At 62.2% G+C, this 26,392-nt stretch overlaps 6 protein-coding genes across 7 annotated transcripts; 2 read left to right on the top strand and 4 right to left on the bottom strand.

Annotated features, from left to right (window-relative positions):
* Window positions 1–97: 97 nt before the first annotated feature.
* ZFYVE27 (zinc finger FYVE-type containing 27) lies at window positions 98–4,980 on the bottom strand. 2 transcript variants are annotated; one of them, XM_063163395.1, is made up of 12 exons: window positions 4,746–4,980; window positions 4,592–4,662; window positions 4,335–4,521; window positions 4,085–4,180; window positions 3,783–3,895; window positions 2,980–3,110; window positions 2,546–2,617; window positions 2,375–2,395; window positions 2,041–2,185; window positions 1,698–1,744; window positions 1,138–1,219; window positions 98–915 (listed from the first exon to the last, which is right to left on the bottom strand). In XM_063163395.1, the coding sequence occupies exons 1-12, from the start codon at window positions 4,940–4,942 to the stop codon at window positions 851–853; spliced, it is 1,227 nt and encodes a 408-aa protein (XP_063019465.1). In that variant the 5' UTR covers window positions 4,943–4,980; the 3' UTR covers window positions 98–850. The 2 variants fall into 2 exon arrangements, with proteins under 2 accessions (XP_063019465.1, XP_063019466.1); XM_063163396.1 differs by lacking the exon at window positions 2,375–2,395.
* Window positions 4,981–6,386: 1,406 nt separating this feature from the next.
* MARVELD1 (MARVEL domain containing 1) lies at window positions 6,387–8,810 on the bottom strand. Its single transcript, XM_063163393.1, has 2 exons — window positions 7,910–8,810; window positions 6,387–7,374 (listed from the first exon to the last, which is right to left on the bottom strand). The coding sequence occupies exon 1, from the start codon at window positions 8,793–8,795 to the stop codon at window positions 8,268–8,270; it is 528 nt and encodes a 175-aa protein (XP_063019463.1). The 5' UTR covers window positions 8,796–8,810; the 3' UTR covers window positions 6,387–7,374; window positions 7,910–8,267.
* A 773-nt stretch (window positions 8,811–9,583) lies between these two features.
* AVPI1 (arginine vasopressin induced 1) lies at window positions 9,584–10,293 on the top strand. The gene is made up of 2 exons (XM_063163392.1): window positions 9,584–10,057; window positions 10,138–10,293. Exons 1-2 carry the CDS (start codon window positions 9,774–9,776, stop codon window positions 10,205–10,207), a joined length of 354 nt encoding a protein of 117 aa, XP_063019462.1. The 5' UTR covers window positions 9,584–9,773; the 3' UTR covers window positions 10,208–10,293.
* Window positions 10,294–11,178: 885 nt separating this feature from the next.
* PI4K2A (phosphatidylinositol 4-kinase type 2 alpha) lies at window positions 11,179–18,531 on the bottom strand. Its single transcript, XM_063163391.1, has 9 exons — window positions 18,136–18,531; window positions 15,356–15,556; window positions 14,984–15,115; window positions 14,746–14,899; window positions 14,095–14,156; window positions 13,568–13,667; window positions 13,179–13,312; window positions 12,829–12,888; window positions 11,179–12,719 (listed from the first exon to the last, which is right to left on the bottom strand). Exons 1-9 carry the CDS (start codon window positions 18,529–18,531, stop codon window positions 12,558–12,560), a joined length of 1,401 nt encoding a protein of 466 aa, XP_063019461.1. The 3' UTR covers window positions 11,179–12,557.
* A 544-nt stretch (window positions 18,532–19,075) lies between these two features.
* On the top strand, window positions 19,076–22,676 carry MORN4 (MORN repeat containing 4). The gene is made up of 5 exons (XM_063163390.1): window positions 19,076–19,149; window positions 20,797–20,894; window positions 21,021–21,135; window positions 21,221–21,330; window positions 21,445–22,676. Exons 2-5 carry the CDS (start codon window positions 20,828–20,830, stop codon window positions 21,591–21,593), a joined length of 441 nt encoding a protein of 146 aa, XP_063019460.1. The 5' UTR covers window positions 19,076–19,149; window positions 20,797–20,827; the 3' UTR covers window positions 21,594–22,676.
* Window positions 22,677–22,751: 75 nt separating this feature from the next.
* On the bottom strand, window positions 22,752–26,299 carry HOGA1 (4-hydroxy-2-oxoglutarate aldolase 1). The gene is made up of 7 exons (XM_063163388.1): window positions 25,425–26,299; window positions 24,722–24,850; window positions 24,507–24,634; window positions 24,276–24,410; window positions 24,008–24,104; window positions 23,736–23,869; window positions 22,752–23,149 (listed from the first exon to the last, which is right to left on the bottom strand). Exons 1-7 carry the CDS (start codon window positions 25,651–25,653, stop codon window positions 23,000–23,002), a joined length of 1,002 nt encoding a protein of 333 aa, XP_063019458.1. The 5' UTR covers window positions 25,654–26,299; the 3' UTR covers window positions 22,752–22,999.
* Window positions 26,300–26,392: the final 93 nt, after the last annotated feature.

Below are 26,392 nucleotides of genomic sequence, written 5' to 3'. Positions count from 1 at the left end.
CACTTCTCCAGGAGCACCTGCAGGACAGCAGGGCCAAAGCCACAGAGGTGTCAGAGTGACCTGGGACAGCTTTTACTGGTATGACACAAGAGGCAGCTGAGGACAAGAGATTTATTGATCATTCTCTATATGCATTTATATATTAATCTGTAGTAGAAAGCAGCAGTCACTAAGTGCACAGAGCAGCACCAACTCCTGCCTTTTGTCACACTGGAGACCCAGCCACACAGCCCAGTCCAAACTCATTCTCTTTCCTCCTCCAGGTTACAGCCAAATTTGGGGGTAAAAGACTAAACCTGCAGGCAGTGAGGCTGAGGAGCACAGGAGTGACTAGCAGAGTCTCAGCTGAGCCAAGATGAAAGACCTAGCTAGTCCAGACCCCAAGGGATGCAGGAGGAGCTCTGAATTGATCCCAAAAATACAGTCACTTATAGCACAGTGCTGGGAAAGGTAGGGACAGAGCCCTGAGGTTGTTCTGCCCCACCCGGGAGGCAAAGGCAGGACCACGAGTAGGAAGGATGGCTCTTCCATCACCGAGCCAGGCCCAAGGGCCTGGGCAAGCACGTGGCAGGGCACAGCAGGTGCCAGAGAGCACCCAGGGCTTGGAGCAGCTGCAGGGATGGGGCACAGCTGTGGGCAGTGCTCCTCCACAGCAACCCAGCTGGTGCATGGCAAGGAAGGCTGGTCCGTCCAGCCCGGCGCTGGCAGGAGGAGCACAAGGGCAAGCGTCCTCTGGCAGGGAATGCCATGCTGGGATCCAAACACTGCAGGCTCCCAGTGGCAGGGGTGCCTGCCCGCTGTCCCAGGTGTCAGGCAGTGCAGGACACAGGAGCTGGCTGGGCCTGGTTCATCACTTGATGAGCACCTGGTTGCAGAGCGCACACACAAACACTGTCTCCTTCTGAGCCTCCGGGGCTGGAAAGGAAAGCAAATGTTACAGATGATCCCCCTTTCCCACCATGGGCTAGGCACCCCAGCCACAGAACTGCTTAGAGAGCTGCAAATTCATCACTGCTCTGTCCTGAGCCAGGCTGTGCTGGGCACGTCCCGTCCACCCTCCCCACCAGGGCTGGGGCAAATGCCTGGGCACACAGAACAGGGGGAAGCAGCAGCTCTTCCCTCCACCTTTCAACTCACCCGTGGCTCCCATCACAGCCTTGGGGACTTTGAAGGAACAACACCTGGAGCAGAAGCTGTTCCCACAGTTACTGCAGCTCCGCTGTGGAGGAAGATGGAGGTGAGACCCAGATGTGGTACCAGACTAACCCAGGAATAAGTGAAAGGGGTCAAAAGTCTATACCTCCTTCTGAGAACTGCCCACAGACTGTGTGCCAAGCATTGCACACAGGGCTCAGATAAGGCAACAGGTCGTTCCCACTAGCAGACCCATGCTCTACTTCACCACAAAGGCCACAGGAAATGGACTAAACCAGGGCACAGAGCAGGTATCTTCTACAATAACACATGAGTTTGGCCTGAGGCAGCTTCCAAAGGAGTAAATGGACAAATGCTGTACAACACAAGGGATCTCTGGTGCCATTATGCATGTGACAACAACCAGCATTTAGCTGAGGTCATTTGGGCTGTGACCGAGACCAGACACCTGAACTGCTGGGGAAAGCTGGGGCAAGCCAGACATGAGCAACACCTCTGCCCCAGGTGCAGACAGCAAGCTGGGGCAGAAGCTGAAGACTCACCCTCTTCTTGAGCACAGAGAAGGTGGCAGCACAGCCCGTGCAGCTCCCTGAAAGAAAGAGAGCAGAGGTCAGACAGGGCTCTGCTGCCTGGGGCTGCAAGTGGCACAAGAGCATCTGAAGCTGTTGTAAAGGCTCAGCTCAGAGGTGACATTGCTGCACCTTCCGTGTTTGCCCTTCCCAGGAGTGCTGAGCCCATTCTCCCCACGGAGTGGAAAAGGTCACTGGAGGTGTCAGCACAGCCTAGCACACACCACACACCCTCTCCCAGTCCTCGGGTCACCACTGGGAGCAGCACAGAGCCCAGGCTGCTGAGCTCCCCAGCAGCACCTGCTCCCACACTCACCAAAGTTGTTGCTGGGGTAGCGCTTGCGCAGGCGCTCGGTCAGGCGGGACACCTTGCTGCGGATCACCTCATTCTTGCTCATAAAACCATTGTCTGGGAGGCTGAGGTCAAACTCTGCTGAGCACTGAGAGCTCTCATCATCCTCCTGCAGAGAGCAGAGCCAGCTGAGCACAGTAGGGTGGCTGGGGGCACTCTGAGGGCTGCAGGGCAGCCCATGCCAGAGGCAGGCACCCACCAAACTGGGTGCTGCACCTGGCATTTCTACAAGCCACCAGCAAACCAGGCAAAGCTCCAGCTGGGAGGAGATCCCACACCCTGGCATGGCAGTACTCACCATGACCAGCAGCTGGTTCTCCTTTTCCCGCAGCATGGGACAGAGAGGAGAGTGAGCACACAGAGTCAGAGGCACCCAGTCCCACAGTCACTCTCTCTGAGCACCCAATTTGCTCAGCAAGGTCTTTGTCCCTTTCCCACCTCAGCTGCCCCACCCCAACCAGCCTCAAACCTCAATTGCATCTTTGAACTCTTCATCAGGTTCTGCTTCCTCTGCTTCCTCCACACTGCCAGGGGTAAGGTCCTACAAGAGATTCACAAAGTTAGTCCTGCTGTTCCCCTGCCCCTGTTCAAAGGTGGCCCCGCATTTCTGGGCAGGTTCCAGGACAATGGATCTGGCCCCAGGCAGCCTCACAGATGACACAAGTGTCAGAAGGTGAGGTTAGCCCCTGCCTCCTCAGACCACATCCTTACATGTGGCAAAAGGACTGAGACAAGCCCCCAGGGCAGAGAGCAGCATCCCAGTAACTCAGGAGTGGCTCACAGGCTTCCAGCAAATCTGGCAGCTGGGAGAAGTTTGTGTGTGGAGGGACACAGGCACAGTCAGACCCAAGGGCTGACTCTGCAGCTCCCACCCCACAACTGCCAGCCCTGCCCCTCTCTCACCTCGGCACTGGTGGGGGTGGGGGTCCGATCTGGTGCAGCAGCTGGTGGCAGGGGTTCAGCAGGTTCTGGAGTGCTCTCGACGGGTTTGGAGCCCACACTCTGCTCAATGGAGGCCTTGAGCTCCCTTATCACTGGTAAAAAGGGGAGTACAGCTGGAGTAGGGCGGCATTTCCCTACTCCCAGCCACATCACACAAAAGCCTGATCTCCAAGTTCAAGGTGGGGCATTGACACACTCCTCTGTTCACATATCAAAGCTAGGACAGAAAGGAAGCTCCCCCCCCCCCCCCCTCCACCACCACCTGCCCCAGCTCAGGACAGGAAATGGCAGCAGCCAACATCACAGCTCAGACACATCCAACACTCCTCCAGCATGAGCCACAGAAGAGGGCTCCTCTCCCTTCCAATGGCATGTTTTCAAGCCTGTGTCATACACTGCCACAGGCACTGAATGTGTTTGAAGTCCTGAAGAGCAGGGTCAGGGATCAAGAGAGATGGAGAGGCTCACACACAGCCTTCATTGACAGACCCTGGTTTGCCACACCACAGAGAAGAAAATGAAACAGCACCTGGGCTGGAACACACATCAGGAGAGACTCTCACCTCCAACAGCTGAGCCCCAGGAGCACACCACCCACCCTGGGCTGCTGAGCACCACCCCTAGGGCATCATTGCCTTCAGGGGGGTTCAGGGTCTATGGCAGAGCCTGACACGGGACAGTGGGGTCATGTGAGGGAGAGGTCCAGGGAAGGATCCCTGGCTTCAGAGGGCCCTTCCCCAACCCATCACAGCCAGGTCTCATACCTTGATAGAACTGGGTGTTGCCCAGAAAGAGGGTGCTATTGAGGATGGCCAGGACCCAGCAGAGGGGCAGCAGGTAGAGGACACAGATAGTACCCAGTAGTGCCCCATAAAACCTGTGGAAAACAGCAGGATACTGTGGTCAAGTCAGAGCAACTCACACAACAGCATAAAACTCCTTCCTTCATCTGGTGTTCCATCTGTTCTCTCCAAGTACCAAACAAATCAAACACAGCACCACAGGCCTGGCTGAGCCTCTCTCCCCACCAAGCCTACCCCAGGGTTCCCGACCCAGCACTACTCACTGGGAAGAGACAGTGGGGTTCTCCCAGTACAGCACACGGTACACTGCCTCACAGCTGCAGCACATCCCGTTCAGAAACCCCTCTAGCTGGATCAGGCTGCGAACGAGACAGTCACAAAAAACCCCACAAACGCACACCCTCGTTCCCCACATTCACGTGGGTTACAGCAGGAGCCCCTACAGCCTCCAAGAAGCCTTTGTGGCTGCAGAGGCCCCCACAGCCCCAGCGCTGGGGAGGGCCCGGCACTCACAAGCTCTTGACCTGGGCGATGGCCTCCTGCCGCGAGAGCTGCACCTTGCGCAGGTCCTCCCTGCGGATGCTGTGGTACCTCCTGCGCACCAGCTCCGGCTCCGAGGGCCGGGCCCGGCACGTCTCCTGCAGGTAGCCCAGCAGGGCCGGCACCGCCACCAGCAGGGCGAGCACCGAGTACCAGGCAGCTGCAAGAGGCGGGACAGCGTCAGCCGCGAGGGCCCGGGAACGGGAGCAGCCCCGACCCCCGGGACGCACCTTGGCCGAGGGTGAGCAGGAGGAAGTTGAGGCCGAGGCAGACCAGGAGAGAGCACACAGGCCGCTGCCACCTGCCGACAGGGGGAAGGCCAGGGACATGAGACCCGGGCACGGTCCCGGTCCCGGTCCCGATCCCGCCCCAGCCCGCACCTACCGGAGGAGGGAGCGGACACCGTCGGCGGCGTCCCGCAGCGGCTCCAGGTAGAGCTCCAGCCGCCGGTAGCTCCGCACCAGCTCCAGCAGGTCGAAAGCAGCGGCGGCCTTGGGCGGCGACGGCTCCGGCGGGGCCTCAGCAGCTCCCACCGCCCCTTCCGGGCCGCCTGCCGCCCCGTCCCGCTCCACCGCCTGCATGACGGGACCGGGACCGGGAGCCCAGCGGCCCCGCCGCGCTCGGCCCGACACCGCCGCGCGCTCCCGTGACGCGACGGGCGCGCCGCGAGCTCCGCGCGGCCAATGGGAGCGGCGCGCCGGGAGCCCCGCCCGCGGGGAACGGGAACGGGCCGCGCCCGGCGCTCCGGGCCCGCCCGGCTCCGCCCGCGCTGCGTGCCCGCCGCCTGGCTGGGGCCTGTGGGCCGGCACGCCCTGGGCGGGAGGCGCGGGGCGGAGTCTCGGTGGGCTCGGTCTAGACGCGGGGGTCGGTCCCGGCCCGGTCCCGATTCGGGTCTGCTGTGGTGTAGAGCTCACTCACAGCCTGGATCCAGTCCCAGTCCAGGGCTGGGCACTGATCCGGGTCTAATCCAGGTTCAGGGCTCAGTCCCAGTCTGGGTCTTGGCGTGGCCTGCATCCAGCTGTGTCGGTCACGGTGGGTTTGTCCCCGTGAGGTTGCTGGGCCACCTCTCCCCGAGGAGAGACCAGGGAGCAGCCACACACCGAATCCCTGGAGGGGAGCAGCAGGTTCCCCACGGGCCCTGAGCGTGGCTGGCAGCTCATCCCCTGCCCCTCCGTACCGCAAAGCAGCCCAGCCCTGGGTGCACTGGCACTGTCCTGCCCAGCAGCCTGCACCCTGCTCGCACTGCTCAGGGCACCATGGGCCGTCCTACAAGGTGCTTGCAGTAGAGCAGAGATGCTGGCTCCCAGGGATGCTCTGGGGATCCTGGATTCTGTCTGATGCCAAAAGTTGTAACCTTGTTATAATTCTTGGCTGGCTCTTGGACAATGAGGGTACAGTGCTGCTGCCGACTGCCTGCAGCCTCTGATGAACAGGGCATGTGTCCCATGGGCACAAGGGGGAACCCAGTGACACCTCAGCTGCAGGTCCAGGTCCCAGACTCAACTCTGTCCCAAGAGTGTATCCCAGAGCTGTGGCCAGGCCGGGGAGATGCAGGCAGCCCTCCATTGGCCCCTGACCCACCAAGGGGCATTCCGTGTGTACATGGCTGCCCATGGTGCCCTGGGCAGACAGAGGGCCCTTTCAGCACCGAGTGACGAAGCCCATAGGAATGCAGCTACATCCTGTCCTCAGTACATCCCATACCCAAAGCCCTGGGACTTGGCCTCCCTCTGCTCTGTCCAGAGCCCCATGTGAGCATCAGGCTGTGCCCAGCCTCTGACATGCAGCAGGGCCAGGGATAGCCCCTGTCCCCAAGGGCAAAGGCTTAAGCCTCTCTAGTAGGAGCAGTGGCTCAGCATGAGGGAGCATCCCTGTGATCCCAGAGCACCCCAGGACTTCATGATTATGGCCAGAGACTCCAAGCAGAGAGGCCCCAGGGTGCAGGGCTACAGAGCTGGGTGTGATCTCAGCTCAGACCTCATACCCAGCAGATCCCAGCTCCAGCACAAAGCCCCACACACCCAGTGAGCGCCAATATTGCTTTATTTGGAAGGTGAATCCATTGGCACCTGAAAGGAGGCTGTAGGGGGATAGAGCTGGTGTGACAGACAGGGCTGCAGAAAGCCAGGAGAAGGCACTTGTGGTGGCAGAAGCACCGAGGGCATTTTGGACAGCCTGGGCCAGGGGCTGCACCAGAGTAAGGCAGGGGCAGGCGGTGTCAGGGACCAGCCTTGACACAGGGCACAGACAGCATGTCCTGCCCAAGGAAGGGGTACATGGCCTGGGGCATGACGGGGTATGCACTGGGACAGCACATCATGGTGGAAGTGGCGACCCAGTACCAATCCCAGACCCCTTCAAGGCCCCAGGTGAACCATGGCTGCTGCTCTACACTTCAAAACAGGTGTCAGGGAACCCCAGGCAATAGGCAGCTGTGGCCAGCCACTGGGGACACCTGTCTCACTGATCTAAGTCTACAGAGAGATGGGAGCAGACCCTCCCTTGAACCAAGAGCAATACAGACCTGCCTCCAGGCAGGGTGAAGAGGGCTTGTGGCAGGGCAGCCCTAGTGTGGCACTGCTCCAAAAATTCTGTCTCTAGGTGCCCATCTCTCTAGTCAGCCCTACATGGTGTCGTCAGGGCTTGGCACCTGGTGGGTTCTGGAGGCTGATCCAGGACTCGGCTGCTCCAGTGCCAGTGTCCTCTTATGTTCTCCAAGACAGGTTGTGCTCCCACAATGCCTGGCCCCAGCTCCCCCATGGCGAGAGTGCCAGCACAGACTGCTGCAGTGCTCACCCTTCCCCTCCACCCCACCACAGTCTCCAGGCCCAGTCCCAGTCCCACAGAGTCCAGAGATGAAGATTTTCCAGGATGATAAACCAAGTGTGGCAGAGACAGGCAGGGCTGCAGGCTAGTCTCCAGAACCATCAGCAAGGCTGTTTCTGTCCCTTTTGGAGTAGTCTGGCCCCAGGGCTGGTTCAGTGGCTCTGGTGGCTTGGAGCCACAAACCTCTCTGCAGGGACAGCAGGAGGAGAGAACAACCCCATGACTGGCTCCCCTCAACCTCTGGGGCACCTGGCCCCATCCCAGGACTACATAAACTCTAGGGCTGGAGGAATTTTCCCCCTGCCCAGGGTCACAGAACAGGTTACGGCTCCCCTTGTCCTTCCCCTCCCTGCACAGCAACGGAGGCCTTGCTGCCCTGCTCAGTTTCCAAACTGGACTGGGGTGATGCTGGATCTGGCTGTGCAGTACTGAGTGTCTCTACACCCCTCGAGTGCAGGGCAGGGAGGCACTGAGCCCTTTAGGGCTCCAGTAAGATAAAGGATGTTTTCAGGCCAGACAGAAGGAGGGGCCCAGGCTGGGGAAGCCAAGTTCAGAGCCTCCCTTAGGGAATTGTGGAGGCGCCTTGCAGCTGGAATGGCAAGATGGGGCTGCCAGCAGGTCAGGGGGGGTTATGCCCATCCAACTCCCCTAGGCACTGCTGCCCCCAGCTCAGCTCCCCCAGGCCAGTCCCCCCTCTACCCCAGGGAAAAGTCAGCACCCACCTGAACATGCAGCACTGGCAAGACCAGGGGATTTTGGCTTGAGTCCTAGGGGGGCTCCCAAAGATTGGTATCCCTCTTAGGGGCTCTCCATTTGGGTCCTTCCACTTGCAGTATCCTATGTCTGTCCGGGGCTAGGAGAAGGGCCTGTGCAGTGGCTCGGTGTCCATGCTGTCTCGGTGCTCTGCAGGGGAAGCCGTGCTCGGCAAAGGCCTCTGTCTGTCCATCCGTCTGTGCAGGAGTCTCTGGAGGAATTGCAGTGCAGTCAGCCAGGAGGGGATGGGGTGGCAGGGTCGTTTCATCCCAAGGACAGGCTGTGTTCTGTCTGCGGCTGAGAAGGGGAGCCGAGTGGCACGGGATGTCAGATGATGTCTCGCTGGTCCTGGCAACGCCGCAACAGGCAGTAGAGCCCGGAGAAGAGGTACAGGCAGGCAGTGATGCCCCCACAGATGGAGGCGCTCAAGTAGGCACTGTACAGGCAGTGCTGGCTGTAGCCCGGCAGGTTGCAAAAGCTTCTCTGCTTGGCCTTGTGACCCATGATGCCGGTGGCAGCTGCGTAGAGCCCCACACCCAGTGCCAGGTCGTGCACCAGGTTGGTGAGGAGCCAGCGGGAGCCCAACCAGGGCACCAGCTCCCAGCGCCCCAGCAGGCTCAGCCCGAAGAGGGCCAGGGTGAGGAGCCAGACGAGGACGGCGGCAAACAGAGCGAAGTGGGCCGCCCCTTCGTACTTATGAGCCGCTACCGTCACCCAGAAGGCAGCGCCCAGAGCCAGCTGCCCCAGTCGTAGCAGGCCCAGCGGGCTCCGCAGGAAGGCGCGATGGAGGCTGAGAGAGCCGCGGGCCGGCGGCCCCGGAGGCGGCGGCACCGTCGGGGGAGCCGTGCGGGCCATGGCGCGGCCCTGCCTACTCCGGCGCGGCTCGGGCGGGACTCAGGGCCCCGGCAGCGACTTCCTCCCTGGCTGTTGCCAAACATCTGGCACTTAGCGGTCCTCCCCGCGCGGGGCCTCTCTCCTCTCCTCCCTGCCCCGCCTCCGCGCCCCGCCGCACCTCCCGCCAGCCCATCGGACACCCGAGGGCCGCGGCGGATGCGCCGTCGGGCAGGGACCGCCGCGCCTCTCCCGTCCCGCTGCCGCCGGGGCGGGCCACAACGCGAGGCGCGAGGGGCGGCGGGAGGACGTGGGAGAGGGCGACCGATGCCAGCGGCGGGGCGCAGGGACAGCGCACCGGGACCCCGTGCGGCGGCCGGCGGGGGGCGCGCGCCGGGGTTCCCCCTACGTCATCCGGGATTCCCTCCGGAGTGCTGAGCGGCGGGGCCCCGCCCAGGGGCGAGGCCTCGCACCCCGCCCGTGACGTCATCTGCCACGTGGCCTCCAGCGAGGCGGGGCAGCCGCGCCCCTCGGCGCCGATTGGCCGTGGCAGCGGGAGGCGGGCGGGGATCGCGGGGGGCGGGGCCGGCACGCTGCGGTGAATGAATGGGGCGCGCGGCTGTGGCGGGACCCCGGCGCGGTGGCGCGAAGCGGGTCCGGGAACGCAGCGGGCACCAGGCGGAGCCGCCACCGCCAGGTCTGTGCGAGGGGCCGGTGGGTGCGGGGCAGCGTCGGAGCGAAAGTGGGTCACGGCGGGGCCCAGCGCCCCGGGCAGGGCGGGACCGGACTTGCGTGCCCCGGCCCGAGCCGGGGCGTCTCCCGCGTTCCCGGGCGGCCGCGCCTGTGCGGCTGGCCCCCTGCCCGGCATCCCGGACCGCCCTTAACCCGACGGCCCCCCTTCCTCACTGGGCATCCGCGCCGGATCCCGGGGGAGGCGGACCGGACCGGGCGGCGAGACCGGAGCCTGACGCCGACTGTTCGGTGCCCGCAGCGGCCAGGGCCATGGGCACTCCGGCCTCGGTGGTGAGCGACTCTCCGGGACGGCCGGCGCCCGCAGCCCGCGCCCGCAAGCGGGCCTCGGCCAACATCTTCCAGGGCGTGGGGCTGCGAGAGCTGCGGAGCCTGTTCCGGAGCGGCGGGGCCGAGCGGCCCGAGGAGCGCGCCCGCCTCGTCTGGCGGTACGCGGGCCAGCGGCGCATGGCGCGGGCCCTGCGGCGGCTCCGGCGGCGACGGACAGCCCAGCCCGGCGGTGGGATGGCCGCGCTACGGCGCTTCGAACACCTTCGGTAGGTACGGGCCGCGGAGGCGGGGCAACCGGGGGAAGTGCGGCCGGGCCACGCCGCTAACACACAGCTCTTGCCCGTAGGATCGCGGAGAAGAAGCAGGAGGGTGACTGCGGGGCCAAGAGGGGCTCGGGCTCCATGCAGCAGTGCTGAGCAGCTGGGCCGCGGCGAGCAGCCTTCCAAGGACCCTAAGTGTACTGGGCAGGGTGCAAGGAATGGTTAATAAAGGGTGGACAGTGGTGCCTGGGTGAGGCTCTGGTTGTGTCCTGCCCATCCCTGAGTGGCAGAACCATGGTCCAGGCTGTTGTACAGCACTTAGTGCAAAGGGAACAGCCCCACACCACAGGTGAGGTGGGAACAGACCTGTGGGTCATCTGTTCCAGCCTCCCTGTTTAAGCAGGTTCATCCTAGAGCAGATGTCACCAGCATCACATTCAGATGGTTCCTGAATATCTCTTGTGAGGGAGACTCCACAGCCTCTCTGGGCAATCTGTTCCAGTGCACAGTCACACAGTAATTGCCCTGGCACAGTCACAGGGACAACTGAAGAACAAGCTACATGCTGCCCTTCATGAAAAGGAACACGAGGAAGAGAGAATAGAGATTCTCCAGGGAGAGATTTCTCTGCTGGAAGACCAGCTGGCCAAGCTGGGAGAGTGTAGTGCTCAGCAGAACGGAGAAGTCATGGGGGATATTCTGAAGCTTGAGGAGCTGAAGCAGGAAGTATTCGGCCTCACTGCCAAAAGAACAAAACTCCAGGCCATGGTCCTGTGGCTGAAGGAGGAGAAGCAGCTACAGGAAGCAGCCTTGCAGTCTGAATGTGGCCACTTCGAGGAGGAGAAGCAGCAGCTGGGCAGCCTCATCTCCAGCCTCCAGAGCACCCTCTCCAAGAGCCACTGGGCCCAGGAGAGACTGGAGCAGCATCTGGAGACACAGGATGCCAAGAGACAGCCTGGGCAGCTGCTTGCCTTCAATGTCCAGCATGAGCAGACAGGAAAGGAACTCTGTCCGCAGCAGCTCCAGCAGCTGCAGGCAGCCAGTGCATCCCTGTGCAGGTACACATGGATACCAGCCATGGGCCGAGGAGCCCCGACCTGCTCTAGGGTGCTGCAGAGGCACAGATGTAGCCAGCTGAATGGCAGCTCTGTTATTCAGACCGTTGCATGGTTTAAATACATTACATACATTTCTACAGTGCATTAGAACAATACATTTTGGGTCAGTCAAATGCAGCTGGGCCCGGCTGGGGAGTTGGGATCTCCACTGCTGCCCCCTCTGTGCTTACACAGCCAGTGCTGAGTCCCCTCCCCATTGCAGGAGACAAGGCAGCTGCTATGCCTTCCAGGTTCACCTGCCTTCATCCTTCTCACTCCCTAAAGGTGGGCTAACAGAACAGCAAGACCCAACACTGACTTTCCCCAGCAGCCTGAGAAGTCACAGCTCAAGGCAAGCAGGTGCAGGCAGCAGCCCTGGTGCTGTTTTATACAACACAAGCTCAGCAGCTGCTGGTAAGAGGGGCTCCCCGCCTCCCCACTCACAGCAGGCCTGCGAGATTGTCAGCTCCAGGGCAGCCAGGAGCCCATGCTGGTCCCCCAGTGCTCCCACCCATGTGGCAGAAGAGCCCCTCCAGCCCTTCCCTGGCAACCCCTGCTCCTCAGAGGGTCCCTAGGCACAGACAAGGCTGGCACCATGCTGGCTGCACAGCAGCCAGGGAGCTTGCTGGGAGAGGAAAGAAAGTCAAGCGAGAGCAGCTATGGAGCCCAGGCAGGAGAAATGGACTGGGGCAAAAGGGGAGAGCTCCCATGGGAGAGCTCTGCGAAGCCACCTGCTCTTCACATGGACAAGCCAGCACTTTTTTTGCCTTAGTGTCTAACTGCATCCAAGCCAGTCCCCTGTGTTGTCCCTCTTATGTCCCCTCCTCGAGCCTCTAGCCAGAGAACAGCCACTCATTGTGGTCCCCGCTACGCCAGTGGGCAGCAGGAACTCCCCCTGAGGAAAGCAGCGTGCACGGGGTTGGGGCACTGGAGGGACAGTGGAGGAGTACAGCACACCCTCAGGGAAATGGAGGGGGTATCACCTGCTAAAGGCCTTCCCAGCCTGGCAGCTGGCATGGTGGGGAAAAGAAGGGCCAGTGGCTGGTATAAAGGGCTGGACGGATCCTGGCTCAGGTAGCCCGTTCATCCCAGCCCCAAGCAGGGGTGCTCAGAACCGCATGCAGGCCAAGGAACAGAGGCAGGAGCAGGGTCCCAGCCATGCCACAGTTCCGGGTAGATTCCCACACCTCCTCCTGGCCCCTGCCCCAGGCAGGGCACCAAGCTCCAATGGAGCTGGGGAGGGACCGTGCCCAATCTGCCTGGCTCCTCCAGTTCAGCTGCAGGTTCCTCCAGTCGCATCTGCTCGCTCTACCCTGAAGGTCGAGTCCCAGCCACAGGAGGCAGCAGTGGCCCAGCTCCTCTCGCCGTGCTAGTCCGAGGTGGCCAAGCCCTGCCCACGGCTCCCGCAGCTACCACCATGAGAAGAAAGGCTTCCGGCTCTGGAAGCTCTGCGTGTAGGACTCACTGGAGGAGCGCTGGTGGGAGCGCGCTGTTTCCACAATCACGGGCGGCATCTGAACCAGGTGCAGTGGGCTCTTCCCATCCTTCAACGCCTGAGTCAGGTTCAGGATCTGTATGGCACAACAGAGCAATGCCTGAGCAACAGAGAGCATCCACTCCAGGCAAAGGCAGGACAAGGCTTCCCACCTCATCCATCTGTCTTCCCTATGCACAGCTTACCTGACCTCTCATGACAGCAATCTGCTTGTGAAACTGTCCCCTGTCAAAGCCAGGGTCTTTCTGCAAGAGAGACAGCAAAGAACACAATGAGATCCACCCACTGCTTCATGCAGTCAACAAGATGCCTATTCCCCAAGTAAGCCATACCCCCTGTCCTGTCCCATGGGTTTTCTGCTTCTCCCACATTGAATCTTCAGCTTCTGGCAGAAGGATAACCCTGCTGTGTCTCAGCCCAGAAACACTGTGAGGAGCTTGACCACCTCTGTCCCTGCAACCTTGACAGGGAGTTCCCCAATACGACTCCCGCTTTTCCTCCTCCCACATCATCTTCACCCACTCCTCCAGCTCACCTTGAAGAGCTCATACAGATCTTCCTCCAGGTCCTTGACAAAGTTGGGGTCTGAAATCTTGGGAAGAATCAGGTCCTTGATCTCCTGTGAAAAGGGGATTTTGGCCTGGGGCAGCCATGCCCAGTAGAACGGATCTGTGGAAGAAAGTAGGAGACATTAGAACTGGGGAATGCAATGCATGGTGCCACTTGCCCCTGGGTGCCAGCTTCCCTGCATCTGGGACACAGGGTCCAGCATCTGCCTTCTACAGTCTGCTGAGGAGCTGCCCATGAACCCACAAGTTGCAGAGGCACAGCCCTAGCCCTCTCCTCTACAATCCTTGGAAAGGATGCCCAACCATGGAGTTGTGCAGCTTGCCATGGTGCCTTGGCATAGCCTGGGGGACTCACATGCTCTCCAGGAGTCCGGGTGTTTCAAGGGAAAGGCCAAACCATTGTCTATAGCAGCCAGCTTGATGATGGGCTCCTTCACCACCACCCAGTCGCTGTCCTGGAAGGAAGTGAAGCATGTCACAAGGAAGTCCTCCCAGCAGGAACAGTCCTTCTCCTACTCCCTGCAGCCCCACCCTGGCTACCACAGAGGCACAGCAGCCTCTTGCCTGTAGCATGGCACCTTAACCACAGGAAGCCAAAGGCTGCTTTGGGTGGGAAGGGGGACAAGGCTGCTTCCCCCCCCAGGCCTCACTCCAAAGTCCAGCAACACCAGTTTCCCCCACAGAGTTCAGCTGCATCCTCCCAAAGTCCCACTAGGCCACAAGTCACCAACATAAATGGTAACAAAAGGCCCAGGAGACAAGATAAGGCCTCAACACACTTGGAAACCCAAAGCAGATGGGAAATTCCCATCCTGCCTGCCAAGCTGGCAGCTTCCAGAAGCAGAGTCCCTGTGTTGCCCCTGCCCAGGAGCAGCCACTCACCCGCACGCCCCCGCTGTCCAGGGGACAGTCATACTTGATGAGCCAGTTGTCATTGCCCCGATCTGCAGGGAGATAAAACCAGCTGTGTCACCACCAGGGCCTCCCTGCATCAGGCTGGGCAGAAGACTATTCCTCCCCTGACCCAAAACTGAGACAGACACATTTTAGGCCCAAACTCCCAGAGCCCTTAAACTTGCTGCAGGCAAGTTTGGGAAGCCACATCAAGCCCCTCACAGACAGCCCTAGAAGTGCCAGCTCCCAAGAGAAAGGTCAGCCTGCAAGCCCCAGAGTGCAACCTCAATCCCTTCCAGCCTAGCAGAAACTCAGAAACACGGTGTGAAATGGGATATACAGGGGCACTGCTAGGTGCTGGATTTCTGGATGTCCCTGGATCCTCACCGTTGGCAAACTTTCACCTGAGCACCATGGTAGATACAGATCTGCCAGTAAACTGGCCAGCAGCCAGAGCCTCAGGTGGTGAGCAGCCCAGCAGCTGCACTCTGCCTAGAGGCAGATGTCACCTGGCAGCAGCTGAGGGGAGAGGAGTTTCAGGTGCAGAGAAAAGCCATGGAGACCCTATCTCCCTCCCCCTTCTCCAGCATGGTAGGACATGAAGGAGCAGCAGCATCCATGGCAGGCAGCTGGCCCTACCCGTGTTCCTGATGATGTAGTCCAGCACCACCAGCCGCTCGAACTGCAGCAGCAGCTGCCGATTTGTGTTCTCCGGGAGCGGCTCGGCTTCAAAGCGCCGCAGCCAGTAGTCTGCATCCTTGTAGCCTTCCACAAAGAGCTGGAAGGAGCCCACCTGAGGCAAGGACAGGCTGCATTACACAAGGCCATGGAGGCCAGGGAGGTGCTAACAGGCAGGCATGGAGGCTGGCAGCCCTACCTTGGGTGGCAGACCAATGCGGTTGAAGCGCTGGCCAACCTTCGGCACCTTCTCCAGGGCCAGCCTCTTTCCTCGGGACTTCACCCTGTCAATGGCACTGTAGTTAAAGGTCTCACTGGCCAGATACACCACCTGCAGGGACATGAGCACAGTCAGAGGGGCCTCTGGCAAATCACAGGATTGCCCCAAAAGACACAGCATTTCCCAGAGCTCTGCCCAGCACAAGGATCCCCATGGTTTGAGCAGGGACAGTCCTACTCTAGAGCACTCAGTCTCCTAGGCCAGCAGTGACACAAGATAAGGTGCAAGCAGAGCTGTGTGGAAGCGCACAAAAGCCTCCCCAGAAGAAGCTCCCAGCAGCTGTTCCCTCACCTTTGTGCGGGGAACAATGTTGAGTTCCAGTTTCTGGTCTACCAGGCTGGCACCTGCCTCTGACAGGTAGCCCTGGTTCAGGACAAGGCAGTCTCTCCCAAAGCAGCACGGGCAGCACAACTTCTGCAGCCACTTGGTCCACTTGGGGTTCAGCTGCCCATAGGGCTCCTCATTCTTGGGCTTGAAGACGCCAATGATTTTCTGTGAGTGGGAGAAAAGAGGCTGAGTCCAGGAACTGGCAGAGCTGGGACACTTTTCTCAGCCCACAGCAGGGATACTAAGGAACAGGTCCAGAACTGCCCCTCATTAGGATAATAACCAGCCTCCTGGGATCACGCAAAACTCCACAGCTCCCAGGAAGGAGGTAGCCAGAGCTGGGAAGAAGCCCTCTCCAGCCAGTATCCCATCCCACAAGAGCAGAGTGCTGCCCAGAGACCTTTATACCCAACAGGAGTCCCAAAAAACACCAATGATGATGCAGTCTCCTGGTAAACACATCAGTCTCATCCCAGTGACCTTTGGATGGCGGGGGAGAGCTACTGCTCATCGTTGGTCATTATGTTCACACAGGAAAGGGACAGGACAGCAATCCCTGCCCTGGCTCAAAAATCCACTGAACAGAGCTGATCCCAAACTGACCAGAGGAAAAGGACCATAACAGCTGAGCACCTGCAGGACCCCTGAGGAGCCAGGGCTCTGTGCTGGGGAGTCCAGCAGAAGGGCTGACTCTCTGGATACACTGTGGACAAGAGGGCACAGGCAGCCCCAAACTGGCCACCAGCTGGTACCAGCAGCACTCCCAGCCCCTCAACCCAGCCTCACACACACACCAACCCAGCAGTGGGGACAGCAGTGTAGGTATCCCCCTGTGCAGAGGGCACAGAAGCCTTGTGCAGGGCACTGCACCACCACTGAGCCAGCACTGCCATGGCACACAGACGAGAGAAGGGCTGGGACAGGAGCAAGGCCACCTGTCCCCACGAGTCAGGCATCCCTGGGGGATGGCAGTCCCTGCTCTGGAGTGACTCAGCATCACATGCAACCAGGCCTTCTCCCCATGGCCACTGCTAGCCCAGGCCTGAGTGGGCATCACTTCCCCAAGCTGAGCTCCTGCCAGAATGTGGAAGTAGAACATGAGTCCCAGTGCTCCAGCAGGGAACCTTAATTCAATCTCAGGGGCCAAAAGCCAGGCCAGAGCAAGCAGAGCCAAGGCTCTGTCCACCAGGAAGACAGAAAGGGAGGGTTTGAGGGAAGAGGATCACTTCAGCCATGTCCAGATCACATGGTGGAGCCCCACTTGCCCTAGGCAGGCAGGAAGGCAATCCCCACACCAGCCCCACACGGCTGTCACACGACTGTCAATATATCCAATATATCCATGCTTGGATGTAAGCCCACAAAGAGGCCTGCCAGGAGCTCTGGCAGCATGAAGCCCTGTGCTCCATGGAACCAGTCCAGCAGAACAAGGCCCAGGCAGGCAGGGACAGCATGGAAGCAGACAGTAGAGGCCTGGCAGCACAGCATCCCTTTCCAGACAGAGCCGTGCCGAGAGCAGCACTGACAGGGAAAACAGGTCTGCCTGGTGCCAGCAGCAAGGCAGAGAGAGCCCAGCCAGCTCAGGGGAGCAGCTGGCAGCGGGGTGATCATAACCACTGGGGCTGGGCAGCACAGCCCAGGAACGGCTCAGGCCTCAGTAGCCTCAAGGGAAATAATCAAAGAAGAAAGTTCCCCCCACCCCCCAATATCTTCCTCCTGCTGCTCACAATATCTACATGCTGCACTCTCTCCCGTGCCAGCAGTGGGATGTTTTTTGGTAACCCTGGGCAGCAATCACAGCAACCAGTGACACACCACATTTGCTGGCAGCAGGATAATCTGGGGGACCTGCCAGCTGACAGCACCAGCAGTACACAGACTCTGACTTCTCACATTCATGCTCCAGCAGCCATCCTTGAGCTTGGGTCTCCTACAGCCAGGCAGCCTCCAGCCTGCAATCCCCAAGTAGCTCATCTGGCTGCCCACTCCAGGTCTCATATTGGGCAATAGGAGGGAGCTGGCCTGTGGCACAAACGAGTATTTCCACACACACCATCAGCTGAGCTGGGAACTGCCTGCAACAGCTTCCAGGAGCCGGCTTTCACCCAGAGAGGGAAAACTAGGACACATCAGAGACCACAGAGCTCACTCCTGATTCCCTGGAAGCAGCCCAGCACACACGTGGCAAGGGAGCCACAGGAAACAGCAAGAGCTCAAGTAATTGGGCAGGGAGCAGCAGGTCACAAGACAAGCCAGCCTTTGCTGCACACTCATCCGGTCAGTGGCACAAAGACGGCTGCCACACAGCCCACCAGGTCTATAGGGGACCAGCCACATGCCAAGGACTCTGTCTCCACTATACCAACCACGCAGCCACAGAGAAGACATCTCGCTCAGTTCAAACAACAGGCCAAAACCAGCTCAGCCCACAGAGTCACAGCCCTGGGGCTGGAGTCACTGTGTTCAGATGCCGATGCACGGGCCTGTGGGAGGGGGTGACCCCTCCTCTTTGGGCACAAAGCCGCAGAAGAGGTTCAATCAGCACTTGGACACTGCTGCCCCCCACTCTCGCTGCTGCTCCCGCTGTACTTCTCCCCGGGGAGGCTCACACCTGCTCCGGTCTCTCCTAGCAGCCCTCCCAGCGTCCCGCTCCCGGCCGGTGCCGCTCAGCCCACGGGCCTCCGGAGCTACGGGGGCGGCACCACCACCCCGGGGTCGGCCGCGCGGGGCCGGGCCCAGCTCACCCCCTGCGGGTCCTTCACGAAGTAGCTGCCGCTGGAGCCCTGCGAGATGCGCTCGGGGAAGATGCCGCGCTCGCTGGCCAGCTCAGCCCGCCGCACCACGTCGGCAAACTCGGGATCCTCGGGGAAGTCGTTGCGCTCCCGCTGCGCGGCCGCCGCTGCCGCCGCCGCTGCCGCCGCCGCCGCCGCCTGGGCCTGCGCCTGGGCCTGCGCCGCCGCCGGGCCCCGCGCCCCGCGCTCCAGCAGCGGCTGCCGCTCGCGGTCGCGGCCACCGGGGGAGCCGGGAGGGGAGGGCGGCGGGGGCGCAGCGGGCGGGAGGGCGCGCACGGCACCCCCCGGCAGCCCGTAGTCGGGGCCCTGCGCCCTCTCCGGCGACACCAGCGGGCTCGTCTCGTCCATCGCGCCGCCCGCCCGGCCCCGCCGTACCGCTGCCGCCGCTTCCGGTTCCGACCGCGTCACGGCGGCCCAGGGGCTGCTCCGCCCCCCGCCGCACCCCATTGGCTGCTCCGCCTCACGTCGCGTCACGCCCAGCCCGGTCGCTGCGGCCGGAGCCGCGGGCGCCGCTGCACACATGATACCGCTGGGGCTAGGTCGGAACCTCTCGCGCCTCGAACCGTTCGTTCGGGGAGGCCATGGTGTCTTCGCCCCCGGTACATCCCCGCCGAGGCGGCTGGCGCCAGTGCCCTACACAAAGATGGACGCTCTGGAGTGGCCGTGCCCATTGCTGCCCTTCACAAAGATGGCGGCAGGGCGGGGGCGCTGCCCCTCTGCAGCCACGCCCACGGCGGCGAGCTTCTTTCCCCACAAAAGATGGCGGCCGGCGAGGGCGTGCTGCGCAGCTGGCCAATGAGCAGCCGCGTTGCTAGCGGTTGCCATGGAAACAGCCAACGGCGAGTGGGGATGGACGCTGGCGGCGCGGCACCGCCCGGCGGGGCGGGTGCTGGCAGGGGCGGTGGCGGCCGCCGCCCCTCGGCGGGACCTGCTGGGGAGCGGCGTAGGCGGACGGCGCGGAGCCAGGTGAGCGCGGGCCGCGGGTTCCTGCGCCGGCCGCCCCGCTCGCCCCGCTCCTGGACATGCACCGGGGCCGTGAGCATCGCCACGCGCGTCCCGCTGATGGGGCGTGCGTGTACCAGCCGTGGGTGCATGAACACACCGGGGTGCGGGTGCATCAGCCGTGGTGCACGGACACGGCGGGGTGTGGGTGCACGGACACACCGGGGTGTGGGTGATCGCTCACAGGAACAGAGACACGATGGGGTATCGGTACACCGGGATGTGGGTACATCGCCCGTGGGCGCGGTCACGCCCCCGGACACGCTGCCCAGGCGGGGTGTGCGCGCATCCCCCCTGGGTCCGTGGCGCGGGCGGGATGTCCGTGCCTCGGCCCGGGGATGTGTGGTGTGGTGCAACGGGGTCGTGCCCCCTCGGCCGCTGTGCGATTCGGGCTGTGCGGGGCGCGCCGCCCCTCCCTGCGGCGGGCGCGGTACGCGGGGCAGGCTCCGGGTACCGGGAGCCCAGCGCGGGCGGGCCCGGCTCCTGGGCAGGCTGGAGTGCTCCTGGGGCGCTGTCCTCCGTCTGAAGTGTCACAGGCCGGGCTGGCCGTGTCACAGCCCGCCGCAGCACCCTCTCCTGCGCCCGGCGCGGCTGGGCAGGCTGCAGGGCGGGAGCCGGCGGTGCGCTCCCGGTGCCTCCCATCAGCAGAGAGCACTGTTCAGTCGCTGCTCGCCTGGGCTGGGGCCATTTCTCTGACACAAAGCCCTGGCAAGTTCCTGTTTTGCTGCTGTTTTGCCACGTCCTGCTGGTTCATGTGGTTCAGTACCCACCTTTCGGGTGATGTGCAGCCCCCTGTGAGCGGATAGACCCTGCCTGGATGCTGGGAGCCCCTTCCCATCTCTGGCTCTGCCTCAGCTGCACCGGCAGCTGCTGGAGAGGCAGCGCCCAGCCCACCTGCGGGGCTGTCTCTGTTCTGGTGCCTTCCCTGTGTGCTGGCGAGAGCTGTGCTGCGTAGTAGGGCTCTGCGAGGTGTGCAGGGCTTCAGGGGATGCTTGCTGTTGGCAGGCAGGTTTGCAAAGCCTGGGTAGCTGAGCAAAGCCCTGAAGCCCCAGGATCCTATCTGTGCTGTCCCTCTTGGAAGGAGTGTCCTGTCATCCCTGGGGGTAAACCGGGTCTGCCCATTCGTGATGCTGAATCTGGAAACTCCACAAGCTCTCTGTTCCCTCTCATGAGTTACTCCCCTGAACACAATCCAGCAAATCCATCTCCTCTCCAAAATGCTTGTTTCTGTCTGGAACTGCCTCAGCAAAGCTCATAATGGCTCCTGGCCTGAGCCTGCACAGTGCAGGACCTCTGGGGTTCTGCTGGAGTGCCATGACGGAGGCAGCCAGTTCATGACACACTCCTCTTCCTGCCACTCACTCACATTTCACAGGGCTGTGACCCCCGTGGGCTCACATCTCCCTGAGCCCTGCAGTGGGGCGGGCAGCAACCCGAACCTGGCGGCTGGGGTTTCAGAGCCTGGGCAGGGCAGCTGTGCTCACCTCCTCATCTGTGCTGTGCCCTAGCAGAGAGAGCTGTCCCCAGAGCAGGCAGGCAAGGGATGCAAGGGCTCTGGGTGAGCTGAGCTGCTCTCCCTGCCCAGCAGCTCTCTGTGCCTCTCCCTGCCAGCTCTTGTCCTGCTGTGCCGGAGGCTGTTGCCATGACCCTCACCAAAGGCTCCTTCACCTACTCCAACGGGGAGGAGTACCGTGGCGAGTGGAAAGAAGGTGAGATGTGGCAGGAGGGAACGGTGCCACCTGTGCTGGGGGATAACAAAGCCCACATCTCTGCCCAGCTCCACACTGGGGCAGGTCTCACTCTGGCCAGTGCTGCCCATTTCTGCTCTCACCCAGGTCGCAGGCACGGCATCGGGCAGCTGACGTTTGCTGATGGCACTGCCTACGTGGGGCACTTTGAGAACGGGCTCTTCCACGGCTGCGGCGTGCTCACCTTCTCCGACGGCTCCAGGTGGGCACGGCGCTCCCGCGTGCACCTCCCCGGGCATTCCCCCTTGCCGTGGGGAGCTGCTGCCTCAGGAGAGCCTCCCACACAGGTACGAGGGGGAGTTTGTGCAGGGCAAGTTCAATGGCGTCGGGGTCTTCACCCGCTGTGACAACATGACCTTCGAGGGCGAGTTCAAAGGCGGGCGCGTGTACGGCTTCGGTGAGTGCTGCACGGCCCCTGCTCAGCTCTGCCCCTTCCAGCACCTCCCTGGCCCCATCCCGGTGGGTGCAGCTCCCTGCCTCTTCACTCCCAGCCCTTCCCTCTCCTTCCCAGGTCTCCTGACCTTCCCTGATGGCTCGCACGGCGTGCCCCGCAATGAGGGATTCTTTGAGAACAACAAGCTGCTGCGGCGGGAGAAGTGCACGGCCATCATCCAGAGGGCCCAGGGCGCCTCCAAGTCTGCCCACAGCCTGACAGCGTGAGGGTGCCTGCATCCCCTCCCACCAGAGCAGGGACCCCCTGCTTGGGCACTGGCTGGCCCTAGAGAAGGGATGTGGCACTGCTGGGTGCCTCCCTGCCCTTCATCCCCTCCAAGCGTCTTCCTGCCAAACCCCTGCTGCTGGAGGGGATGGGACCCTCCGCTCTCCACCCAAGTGCCCTGGGGCAGCCGTGGTGCCTTCTCTTTCTGGCTGTAGCCCTGGCACCTGCTGGAGCAGCAGAAGGACAGGGTGGCAGGGGCTTGGCCCCTCTTCCCCCCAGGAAGACTGTGGACCACTACAGCTGCTAGCCAGCTGCAGAGGATGGAGCAGGGGGGTAGAGGCTGGTCCCTGACCCCACTGCCAGGGTGCCTTGGCTGGAAGCTGCTGACTGAACCACATGCCCCCAGAGGGGCAGCTCCTGGCTCACTTTGTTGCCCTGGTCCTGGAGGCAGGATGGGCACCCCGGGCATGCTGTGGCCTGCACCCTCAGCTCAGGGTGACTGGCCATCCCCCTGCATGCCCAGGCTACGGTGACACTGTGTCCCCAAAGAACCCAGCCTGCTCTCAGGCCAGCCAATGGGCTGTGTTCCCCTCATCCCTGTGCCAATCCACCCATCCACCCACTGCCTTGGGGACACCGGCAGCACATCCCCACCAAGAGCGACTGGGGAATGCCCAGCCTTGGTGCATCTGCTGCACGCCGGTGAGGATGGCAGCAATGGTGAGCAAGGAGAAGGGTCAGCTGGAGCCTGGAGTGAGGACTGAGCAGGGCTGCATGGAGTGCCAGGGCTGGAGCAGGAGGCCTGGGCAGAGCGGGGATAGAGGTATGGTGACGGGGCAGGCAGGGGGCACACAGTTCCCCATTTTGTCCCCACAAGCGTCCTTCACCTCCCCACTGCATGCTCACCTTCGCCCCCACTGTGGTCTGGCTGGCTGTGGCACTGGGCTCCCGGCAGCCCTCACTGCCCAGTGCAGGGGCTGTGCCTCCCTGCCAGCCTCTGCCCACACCGGGCCCCGTGCCTTGCTGTGACCCTGCCTTGTGCTGCTGCCTGCACGGGCCTCAGCTGAGTAAACCATGTTGCCAAACACCTGTGCCATGTCTTTTTTGCTGGGAGCAGGGATGGGATGGGCGCCTTGCACAGAAGGGACTGCAGACACAAAGAGGCGACTGCAGGTTTATTCATGGCACAAAGATCCACCCCTTCCCAGGCAAAGACAACAGGTCCCTGGGGGCTGGCTTGGGGTTGCCCTCCTCCACCCAGTCTGCCCAGTCCAGCCCTGTCCAACAGGGAAGAGTAATATGGCAGCCCTCCCCTGGCCATCCCCCAGTGTCCCCAGAATGTCCCCAGTTCCCAGGGTCCCTGACTCCTGTAGCTGCCCAGTGTGGGAAGGGGCAGATGGAGAACTGCTCACAGCCAGCCATTGGCACTGAAGGTGCTCCTCAGCTCTTCAACCTGGGCAGGGCTCAGAGGGGCCAGGGGTGCACGGCAGGGACCTCCATAGTAGCCAAACCACTCCATGGCCTTCTTCAGCCCCGGGATGCCAAACCGGCGGGTGACCTGTGGGACGGAGGGAGGGCATGGAGGCTTCCTGGCCCCCATGGGGCAGCATGCTCTCTGGGCTCTGCTGTGCAGCCCCTGCTCCCATGGCTTTGCTTGCCATCACTCCTGTCCTCCCCATGTGGGGCTGTGAGGCTGGCAGGGTGTGAGGTGGCTGCAGCACCCCATGAAGTGCCCGCCATGGGGTGGGGGCGCAGAGCACACGCACACAGGACTCCACACAGGAGCTCTGTGGCACGTTGGGCTCTGCAGCAGGGACAGGCCACTCCATAGTGGGATGAGGGGCCCAGGAAAGACCAGCTTTTCCCCCACACACACTGCTGCCTATAAATAGCCAGCAAGGCTCTCACAGAGGGTCATGCACCACTGCCTGGTGCCAGTGGACAAGCTGTTCCTCAACATGACAGGGCTGGCACTTTCCACCTTCTCACCTCCAGCCTGTCTTGGCTCGCTGGCCAAGGCGCTGTGCTGTTCTGTACCCCTGAACCACCCATCCACCCCCTGCAGCCCAAGGGACTTCCATTCTTTGCCTGTGTCCTGGCCTGGCACCCCTCCCCTCAGCAGCCATGGGGTTCTGCCTGCTCACCGCTGTGTTGGGCTCAATGAGGCGGTGCTGCAGGTCCCGGGCCTCCTGCCACTGCCCCGTGCGGCACAGGTGGTCCAGCTGACACAGTGGGTCACCCAGAACATTGGCGAGGGCACACACACCCCCGGAGGCACCTAGAGACACCAGGACACTGTGGCAGCCAGCTCAGAGTGCTGTGCCTACCCAGCACCTCCCAGTCTCTCACCTGCCTCCCCCTGCCAGGCAGTGTCTCCAGGCAGTGTCCCCAGCCAAGTCTGGGCAGCTGCACTTACCCACAGCGTAGCTCGCCAGCAGGAAGCCAGCTGATCCTGCCAGCACCTGGAAATCCTCCTGCCTTGTCTTGTGGACCATCAGCCCCATGCGGGTGATCTAGGGAGAGACATGCCATGCCCTGGGGCCGGCATTACCCAGTGCCCCTTGCTGCAGGGTGCCTGCGGGCAGCCCTGGGGTCCAGGGAAGGGCTGCAGGTCCCAGTTCCCCATTCCCAGCTTAGGTCCACATTTGGTGGTAAGCAGCCTGGGAAAGTCCTGCCCCACTCACGTCCCCACCGCTGTCCTTGATCCCAATGATGTTGGGGTGCTGAGCCAGGGTGGTGACAGCCTCCATGGGCAGGTCCAGGCCGGTGTTGGCAGGAACGCTGTACAGCACCACAGGGATGGGGGATGCGTCGCCAACCTGCAGGCAGCCGGGCACATTTCAGTAGCTGGGGTGGGCTGGGGACATATTGGATGTGTGAAACCTGCTGGGCTGGCAGGCACTGGACAGGCTCACCTCTGTGTAGTGACGGATGAGGGCAGCAGCGGTCATGGCCCCCCGATAATAGCAGGGTGTCACAACCAGCGCCACGTCAGCCCCCGCCTCTGCCATGCTGACTGTCAGCTCGATGGTGGCCTGGGTGGCTGGGGAGGAGGCAGAGGGGTGAGGGGTGCTCCAAGGGGGACACATGGCCCTGCACTGTCCCCCACGCTGCCCACACAGGCACTCACATTCACAGCCCGAGCCAGCCAGCAGCAGGCGGTCCCTGGGCAGAGCCCGGCGCACGCAGCTCACCACCTCCACCTTCTCACGGGACGCCAGGTAGGGATACTCCCCATTGGAGCCCAGCACCACCAGCCCTGGAACACAAATGTGGGGAGGGCAGGAGAAGAGTGCCAGGACTGTCAGGGATCCACATTACTCTCACTCCGTTCTTTGCTGCTGGCACCCAGGCAGAGCTCCACAGCCCACAGTGTGCCCTCTCCTGCCTATGTCCTTGCAGTCCCAGCCTCCTGGTCAGAAGAAAGGACACTGGGGATTATCCTTGTGAGGCTGCAGCTCGTCTCCTATCATCTATCCCTCCCTGGCAATCAACAGATACATATCCCATGAATTTTTCAGAGTGTGCATGGGAGTGCACAGGTTCAAGCCTGCAGCTATGAGTGGAGCATGTGTGCAGGCCCGCACGTGTGTGGAGCGTGTGTGCAAGCCCGTGCTGGCTTGTGCTGGGGGTGTGCAAGGACACACTCGTGTGCCTGGGCACGTGCCGTGCAGAGGGCCCCAGGTGGGTGACCCGAGGCGGTGCCAGCCACGGAGCAAAGTCCAGCCGGAGGCTGAGCACCCTTGGGAAGCTGGCAGGCTGCCCGCACAGCCTCTGTGGCAGGCGGGGATCGGGCGGGAGCCGGCACGGAGGAGGACGGGGGCAGCGCTTACCTCGGAAGGGGATGCGGGCGTAGCGGCGCAGGTTCCCCTCCAGCTGGCCATAGTCCACCTCCTGTGTGGGCGAGAAAGGGGTGGCGAGCGGTGGGAAGATGCCGCCGAGATTAAATGAGGGCTCTGATGCCTGCGGGGTGCTGAGGCCCCGGCAGTGCCTGGGGGCTGCCCGGCGCAGAGCGGCCAGGGCGGGCCGGAGCGAGGCGGTGAGGCCGGTGCTGAGGGCCATGGTGGCTGCTGCTGCCGCTGCCGCTGCCGCGCCTGTTAATGTTTGACGGGGCACGTGAGGGACCCGCGACCCCGCTGGGCAGGCGACATGGGGGGTGGCACCAGATGAGCTCAGGGTGTTCTTGCCCCTCCAGGAGATGGCTGCAAGGAGCTCAGTCCCCTCCAGGTGAGCTTTGGCCACCGCGGCCGTGGCTTTCCCTTCTGCTTGCCAACCCTGGCAGACATCCCTCTGCCTCGTACAGGGCTGGGCTGCAAGGCCAGGAGGGACCAGGCATTGCAAGCAGTCCCAAGGCTTTGGTCAGGGATCACCTGATCCAGCTGCCAGTGTAGGGTCTCCTGTAAACGGGTGAGTGTGAACGTTTCCATGTAGGGAGCAGTGAGCACTGCACTCAGCATGTGTGCAAAGGGACCACGTGTCCCCTGGGGATGGCTGCAGCAGGAAAGGCAGAAGGACAAGAAGCCATCCAACCCCACAGAGTGGCTGCCCAGCACGGGTACAGCTGCTGCTCTCTGGCATAGCCCCAGCCTCCAGCACCACATGGACTCAGGCTGAGCTGTCCTCCATGTATTTTCTTCCCTGAGCTTGCCCAGGTGGGACTTCATAGGACTGTGAGCAATCAGGACTCTGCAGCAAGGAGTCCTGCCCTTAAACCACTTGGTGTCACCAATACTTGAGTCCTAGTGATAGGAAGCAGGGCTCATCATGCTGCCAGATAACCCTGCTCCCAGATAACTCAGCT

Source organism: Melospiza melodia, chromosome 9, assembly GCF_035770615.1.
Source record: "Melospiza melodia melodia isolate bMelMel2 chromosome 9, bMelMel2.pri, whole genome shotgun sequence".
Taxonomy (NCBI): Eukaryota; Metazoa; Chordata; class Aves; order Passeriformes; family Passerellidae; genus Melospiza; species Melospiza melodia.
The sequence above is the reverse complement of the archived record's forward strand: the minus strand, read 5'-3'. Positions and strand labels throughout refer to the sequence as shown.